This window comes from Coregonus clupeaformis, unplaced genomic scaffold, assembly GCF_020615455.1.
Source record: "Coregonus clupeaformis isolate EN_2021a unplaced genomic scaffold, ASM2061545v1 scaf0058, whole genome shotgun sequence".
NCBI lineage: Eukaryota > Metazoa > Chordata > Actinopteri > Salmoniformes > Salmonidae > Coregonus > Coregonus clupeaformis.
The window spans coordinates 32,659-41,270 of record NW_025533513.1 but is presented as its reverse complement, the minus strand read 5'-3'; the positions used below and the strand labels follow the sequence as shown (position 1 = coordinate 41,270).

Below are 8,612 nucleotides of genomic sequence, written 5' to 3'. Positions count from 1 at the left end.
CACATAATTAAAAATGGAAGTATATACCTAAAAATAGCAGATGTAAGCCCTACCCCTCCATAGTTTTCCTTTATATCTTAGGCTGCCATTGATTATGACTATTCAATTCACAATCACAGCATGAGGAAGTGATTTGTAGGCATAGTATTTTAGACAGATATGGTCTATAATGTTATGGTCATGATGATGTAGATGTATATCATGTTAGTCTATACAATTCCCTTGTTACAGATGTTGTCTTAGATCTCTTAATATGCTAATGGTTAAGTTAATGGCTACATGTAAATACAGTTAGTAGTAACTAAAATACAGATTGTATTGGCAATAATCAAGTTCATAAATACATCTATTGAATAGCTTGATAGTTAAATATTACACATTTAGCATAATTTATGACTTTTATTTTGAAGAATTTTTGGACGCTGACGTTGAAATAGTACTTGGTGGCAAAGGTTTCACATCCTCTTTTATGGTGGTAACGTTAGCTAGCTAGATTTACTTTCTACAGTGTCATGCGGCGCTCACTAGCTAAGGTAGCTAAGATACTGATTGGCACATGGGCCATAATGGGTATGTATACGGTATTCGTGGTAACTGGCAAGATAGAAAACAATATTGTGTTTGCTAGATAGCTTTCTGACCTAGGTTGGGCGTAATAACCAGGTCGCTACCTAGCTATGACCGTGCAAACCGTAGCTAAACGTTTTGCAACGGAACATGTAAACGAGCGTTTCTAATTGGACAAGTTCGGGTCGTCCCTCCTCGTTTCGGTCAGTTTTCTATCGTTTGGTGTCTAGTGAAAACGACCCTGACGTCAAGGAAGTAGCTGGCTATCTAGCTAGCTATTGTGCGGTTTCTAGCAAAACCTCTTGTATGTCTAACGTTAGCTAGCTGTGCCATTTGATATATTATGTTATTGAATAGCTAGCTAGCTATTATTATGTTATTGAGTGTCCACACGTACACATTCGGCGCAAGCTATTGTCTGCTCGGAATGTTATAACATTTGTTATGACAATGTAATTATGACATAACGGTAGCTAAGATATGCATAACTAAATGTAATTGATTTAGCTAACACACTGTGCTTTTCACATTATAGATTCCCCCATCCCTCTCTCCTCCCTGCGCCTGTTGGTTCCACCTCTACGACTGATGTCTGCATTTATGTGGCAGGTATCACAACAGAGGGCCATTAAGCACTATGGAAAATTAGAGGAGTTTGTGACCGTGGTAACACAAACTGTCCCAGAACTTATGACTGACAGACAGAGGACCCTCCTTATTTTGGGGCTGAGAGCAAGGGTAAGGATCACTTAAATGGGTGAAGTGCTGAGAATAGTTTTATGCAAAGTATCAGACTGCATCACCACTTTTCTTGCAGGTAACTTTGGGGCGATTTTCTGCTGAACACCCTGTCAGCCTCCAAACCCTCCTTTATTCTATAAAGTCTTCTCAACTTGCACAGGTTCAGGTTGGTAAATCAAATGTCAGCTAGTACAACACCCTGATAGTTCGGCCACATTAAAATCAAGAGTTTAAGTTTGTTGGTATGGACAGTTGTGGGACAGTTGTCATCCCCTTTAACACCAAGTATAAAAATGACTGTCCTTTTTCGGTTTGTTTCCCACATTGTTTTACAGTCCTATGATGCAGGCATGGAATCGCCTGAAGCTAACTTTGCCAAGCTCACCCAAAGCTTGATTACAGATCCAGTTGAGCGTGAACACTTCGTTCAAGTAAGTAGCTGTTCATGTCAAGCTTGTATTCAACCTGTTTTTCTTGACTGTTTTCTTTAGCCTGACTCAACCTAATAATAACTTATTTAGCTTATATAGCGCTTCTCATTACAAAATAGAATCTCAAAACGCTTCAAAAGCAAAACAAACCGGAACAACAAATTATCAAAATGGAAAGTTAATGGTGTCTAGTCAGCTTCAGATAGGGAGTTGAGGCTGTTTGTAAAGGCAGTGTCTGCCATATGGCTTGACTGGAGGGGGGCATCGATGGTACAGCCAGGGGGAACCTAGTAATAATGTCCTTGAAAAATAGCATTTTGTTGTATGATAAATCATGACTCGCCGACCCTGGCAAGAGAGAAGAAAAATACTTGGCACCCAAGGTAGGATCATGCAGGGTCTACAAACCAATCATTAAGTAGGCTAACTGTTTCCCTTTTGTAGTATCTCACTGACTCACCATCATCTTTTCAGGTGGTGTTCCTTGAGGAATTCAGACCTGATTTTGACAAAGCGCTTCAGGAACTGGTCTGTGACTTCCTCACTCGGTTGGAAGAGCTGCTTACACTACCAGACTTTAAGCAGGTACAGAAATCACTTTCGTAAGACAGTCTTGAGACAACACCATTCAAATTAATAACTGTAGTTGGCCTGGAATCTATTTTGGCATTTTATTTGTGTCCCTCTTTTCACTAGACTGCATTGTTGCTGAGTGCTGGCTCCTCTGGCCTGGATGAATGCCTGCAGTCTTTCTCTCACTCAGAAGATCTCCAGTTTCTGCTCCAGAATTACAAACAATGCAGAACATTGTACACAAACAGTAAGAAAAGTACACATTTTTTATGCATCATTTTAGTACCACATGGTCGTATAAGGTTTATTGATGAAACAACTGCATCTGAGGATAATAAGATTATTTATGTGCAGCAAGTTCCTCTCACCATGTTCCTTACCTTTCTTGTTCATTTTAAAGGGATTTATACTTGGATGGATTAGCCAAATAATAAACAATTTGACAGATTAAAATGTAAATTATGGATATGAGATAAGTATTCAGAACAGCCCAGCAGATATTACGTTTCTTTTTAACGTATTTGTTTTTTGTCTGTGTGCAGTTTCCTCCTCTGACATTCCTCAGGAATCAGATATTGAATCTGATGCCTTCCCTGACCAGTTAAACCGTACCAATCTGGACACTGGTGTGGATATGAGGACAGCACATTTAGTGGCAATGGGGAGCACAAGAGATATTATAGGCTGCGATGAAACCTGTGATGAAGCGAATGAAGATGACATAGATGTAGAGGACGAGTCAGCACAGAAAAGGTACAGTGCCTTCAGAAAGTATTCACACCCCTTGACTTTTTCGAAATGTTGTTGTGTTACAGCCTGAATTTAAAATGGATTCAATTGAGATGTTTTGTCACCGGCCTACACACAATACCCCACAATGTCAGTCAAATTATGTTTTTTGAAATGTTTACAAATAAATAAAAAATGAAAGCTGAAATGTCTGGAGTCAATAAGTATTTAACCCCTTTATTATGACAAGCCTAAATAAGTTCAGGAGTAAATATTTGCTTAACAGGTCACATAAGAAGTTGCATGGACTCACTCTGTGCAATAATAGTGTTTAACATTATTTTTCAACGATTACCTCACACATACAATTAGGTCGCACAGTGAATTTCAAACACAGATTCAACCACAAAAACCAGGGAGGTTTTCCAATGCTTTGCAAAGGGCACCTATTGGTAGATGGGTCCAAATGGAAAAAAAGCAGACATTGAATATCCCTTTGAGCATGGTGAAGTTATTAATTACACTTTGGATGGTGTATCAACACACCCAGTCACTACAAAGATACAGGCGTCCTTCCTAACTCAGTTGCTGGAGAGGAAGGAAACCGCTCAGGGATTTCACCATGAGCCCAATTATGTCTTTAAAATAGTTTGTTTAATGGCTGTGATAGGAGAAAACTGATCAACAACATTGTAGATACTCTACAATACTAACCTAATTGACAGAGTGAAAAGAAGGACGCCTGTACAGAAAAGAAAATATTCCAAAACATGCATCCTGTGTACAAGGCACTAAAGTAATACTGCATAAAATGTGGCAAAGCGAACTTTTTGTCCATGAATACAACGTGTTATGTTTGGGGCAAGTACAATACAACACATTACTCAATGGAACTAAGCACAGGCAAAATCCTAGAGGAAAACCTGGTTCAGTCTGCTTTCTACCCGACACTGGGAGATGCAGGACAATAACCTAAAACACAAGGCCAAATCTACACTGAAGTTGCTTACCAAGAAGACAGTGAATGTTCCTGAGTGGCTGAGTTAGTCTTGACTTAAATCTACTTGAAAATCTCTGACAAGATTTTAAAAGGGTTGTCTAGCAAGGATCAACAACCAATTTGACAAAGCTTGTAGAATTCTGAAAAGAATAATGGGCAAATGTTGCACAATCCAGGTGTGTTTTAGAGACTTACCCTGAAAGACTCAAAGCTGTAATCGCTGCCAAAGGTGCTTCTACAAAGTATTGGCTCAGGGGTGTGAATACATATGTAAATTAGATATTTCTGTATTTTATTTTCAATAAATGTACAAACATTTATCATTATGGGGTATTGTGTGTAGATGGGTGATATTTTTTTTTATTGAATTCATTTTGAATTCAGGCTGTAACAACAATGTGGAATAAGTCAAGGGGTGTGAATACTTTCTGAAGACACTGTGAGAATTCATTTATCATTTTTGTTGTTTGAAACAGTGCATCAAACAACTTTACCACTTGACTTAGTAATGGTCATCAATTTGCATTTCTGTTTTGTGCCTTTCACAGGGCTGGTTCTGGTCTTTCTCCTACCAGTGTCATGCAAGGTGGTGATACAGGTGAGACCTCATAATCTTTTAGTCAAGCACATTTACCCTTTGGAAAGCCTCAGTTGACCATTGTAGGGTAATGGTAGGGGAAACGTCAATGTTTTTATTAATTTTTCCACAGACACCGTTGCAGGGGTGTCGTTTCAGGTGTTGACTCCCCTTTCTTCAGCTTCCAATGAGTGTGCCCCATCTACTTCCAGTTCATCACACATGAACATTTTCCACCAGTGTCCTCAGTGTGGGAAGTGCTTTAATTATCAGTCTCAACTTGTCCAACACCAGCAAATTCACTGTGGGGACAATCCATACAAGTGCTCCAACTGCGGTAATAGATTCAAATTCTATACAAGTCTGTCAAATCATAAGAGGATGCAATGTGTGGGCACTGCCTTTAGCTGCCTGAAATGCTGGAGAGAGTTTGGTTCTCTGCGTGAGAAATTGAGACACCAGTGTCCACACAACGAATCCATGTACATCTGTCCACAAAGCGGGAAGAGTTTTAAGACGTCACCGCAATATCCATTCCAGTGCCGTCACTGCGCAAGGAGCTTTCCCGAATCGAATCAACTGGACGCCCATGAAAAAAGTCACAGTGTCGCCCAAACGCTTGACTGTCACAAATGTGGAATTACCTTCAGCAACTTGCCCAGCCTCGTGCACCATGTGGAAGCCCACAAGAGGTCGGATCTGAAGCCATCGTCGCACCTTCCAAAGAAGAAAGGATTGCAACTTCCGAGAACACACCATTGCCACCAATGTGGAAAGTCCTTCGTAACAAACCGACGCCTCAAGGATCACGTGCGTACTCATTTGAATTATCGTCCCTTCCCCTGCACCTACTGTGGAAAATGTTTCACTCAGAAAGGTAATCTCACTGTGCACATAAGGCTCCACACAGGCGAGAGACCCTACATGTGCTCTGTGTGTGGGAAGGCGTTTCCATCAGGAGGGGATCTGCAGGTACACCAGCGCTTTCACACTGGGGAGAGACCTTACCAATGCAAAGAGTGTGACAAACGTTTTTTTAAGTCAAGCCATTTAGTTGTCCACATGCGTGGGCATAGGGGAGAGCGTCCTTACACTTGTAATGAATGTGGAAGGGGTTTTATCCGGAGAACTTGCTTAAAAAAACATTTGCTAGTTCATTCAGGGGAGAGGCCATATTCATGTCTTCGTTGCCCAAATACTCACAAACGCAGTTCACACCTGAACTATCACATGAAGAAAAAATCATTGAAAGTTGTAGTGTGTATTTACAATGTGTTTTTTGGTAGAGCTTTGTAATAGTGGCATTAGTGGAAATGCAGGAAGTACACCCAGTACCAAACTAATTTATCATATCCTCAACACTTTAAAGCCTTGTTTCCCAATTCAAGGGGAAGTTCAGTAATTTACAATTTGATGATTCCTCACCCTTTAAGTAGTGTATGGGCCAGGAGACACTGTAATCCATGCTTCTGTTTTCTTTAAACAGGCACTACAAACTAACAAGCTAACTTGAGACTCCACTAGCTGACAATCAATGGAAGTGATATGGGCATCCATGAAATGTTTTAAAATTGTTTTATTGCTAAATTACCTTATGGTAATGTCCAAACCAAATATTGGATTACATTTAGAACAATTGCACAATTGCCCATATCACTCCCATTGATTTGTAGTTAGCGGTGGCTAAGATTAGCTTACGTTTGTAGTGGCTGCTTAAAGAAAACTGAACCATAGATTACAGGTTTTCCTGGCCCATAGACTACTTTCAAGGTGAGGAACCATCTAACACTAAGTTGTTAAATAGTGAAGTTGCCCTTTTAAAATCACTGCATAATAGTCAAGGATGAAAACCAGTGGAGTAGCTTATGTACATATTGAGGCTGTTCCATCTGTTTGTTTACTTAACGTTATATGGAGTTTTGGTGAAATTGTTGAAATGTTCAGCACCTGGATTTATTTCCATGTTGATATAGTGATTTAGTGTGCTGTTTAGTGCAGTATAGTCGGCAGAATCTACTCTTCTGTAATTGAGTTGTGCATTCATATATCAATAAACATATCCATCTAAAATGCCAACCGTTTAGCCTTTGTGTAAACATGGTGCCATTCCAAAACATTAAAGTAGATTATGGATTGAGTCAAGCATTTTAGTCATCATGACATGCTGGTGTGCTCCCATCTGGCACTGGCTGACAGGGTTACCATACAGGTGACTGTTCAGAACTGGGACGGGACTGCCCTAGATGTCCTGGGTAGACCAGAGGACGCCAGAGGGCCCCCGGCTGGGCTTTGTGCAATCAAACAAAGCTCAGAATGACCAATATACAGTATATTGAAAGCAGGTGCTTCAACACAGGTGTGGTTCCTGAGTTAATTAAGCAATTCACATCCCATCATGCTTAGGGTCATGTATAAAAACATCCAGTTGCCCATTATTTTGGCTACAATGGCTAGAAAAGATCTCAGTGACTTTGAAAGAGGGGTCTCAAAGAAGCATAGGGGGTTTAAAGGATGTGTCTCACCAGATCTCAACCCAATTGAACACTTATGGGAGATTCTGGAGCAGCACCTGAGACAGGCTTTTTCACCACCATCAACAAAACCCCAAATTATATAATTTCTTGAGCAAGAATGGTGTCACATCCCTCCAATAGAGTTTCAGACACTTCTATCTATGCCAAGGGGCATTGAAGCTGTTCTGGCAGGCCCAATGCCCTATTAAGACACTGTTGATTTTTGGCAGTTACCTGTATCTTCCTTTGCTTCTATCAGTAACATGTTCTCATTTTGCAGTGGGTAAAACATATGAGCTGAAACAGAGATATTACTATCACCCCATCCAGAACCAACATGATTCAATCAACACAGTTCACATAGGATGTGTTTACACAGTCAGCCCAATTCTGATCTTTTTCCCACTAACTGTAAGTCGCTTTGGATAAAAGCGTCTGCTAAATGGCATATTATTATTATTATTATTATTATTATTATTAATTGGTCTTTCGACCAATCACATCTTTATCAGAGCTGATCTGATTTGTCAAAAGACCAATTAGTGAAAAAATATCAGAATTGGGCTGCCTGTGTAAACGCAGCCATACAGGTTTCACAGAGGTTCTTCGAAGTTGTTTACTACAGAGGACGTTTTTTTTGGGGGGGGGGGCCCGACAGTTTACCCACCTTTTGTGGAAAAATGCATTGAAAGTATAGGGAGCGTTACTTTTTTCACCGCGATCAGTTTACCCATCTATTTGCTTTACCACAACATCACTGCAGACGAGCTTAGAGTTGGGACTGAGTCCTCCAGCTGGGGGGTAGTGGCTCATCCAGAACCGACACTATGGACCTCAGGACCAGTTTCCTAGAAGAATGGCGATATCTTCTGTGTGAATAAAATATATACAATTCTTCTTCACGATGCTAAAGTAATGCTGGTGATTGTATTGAACACCCAGAAAGGTAAAGGTATGAGATACATCGCTCCTCTGCTACTGAACGTTTGTCATTTGTTCTTCCTGGTGTTCTTTTCTGTGTGTCAATCTTGCAAATGGTCTCATTGAAGTGATTTCTGCAAATTAAAACACAAAATACCCAAAAAGTAAAGTGGGGGCATTTTCTAACCTTCAGAAAGCTTACCTGGCCATATTTGTTTTATTTTTTTTAACTGCACCTTTGTAGACTTGAATACCTTTGCAGTTGCACTGTAAGAGTTGGTTGTGTATTATATCAAATCTACTGTTTTCACTAACAATTATGGTTCTGAATCATCAGGGCCCAGTCTTTCTAAAGTTATCTATCTGGATTTCACCTATCGGATAGGATGAAATGCATAGAAATAGAACAGATTAATAATTTACTTGAATAGGGACTCCCGTTCTATTCATTATATTTCTATGAAATCCATATAGATTTTTTTTTTTACCTGGGCCCAGGGGTGACATACTGGTAATGACACAGTGGAACAAAGGAACTCATATCCAATCAGATATCAGAG

General features: G+C 40.0%; 1 protein-coding gene across 1 annotated transcript; it reads left to right on the top strand.

Moving 5' to 3' along the window:
• Positions 1-430: 430 nt before the first annotated feature.
• On the top strand, positions 431-5,914 carry LOC121549272 (oocyte zinc finger protein XlCOF22-like). Its single transcript, XM_045212869.1, has 9 exons — positions 431-570; positions 1,103-1,305; positions 1,385-1,474; positions 1,644-1,739; positions 2,214-2,324; positions 2,436-2,559; positions 2,855-3,065; positions 4,590-4,639; positions 4,752-5,914. Exons 1-9 carry the CDS (start codon positions 513-515, stop codon positions 5,912-5,914), a joined length of 2,106 nt encoding a protein of 701 aa, XP_045068804.1. The 5' UTR covers positions 431-512.
• Positions 5,915-8,612: the final 2,698 nt, after the last annotated feature.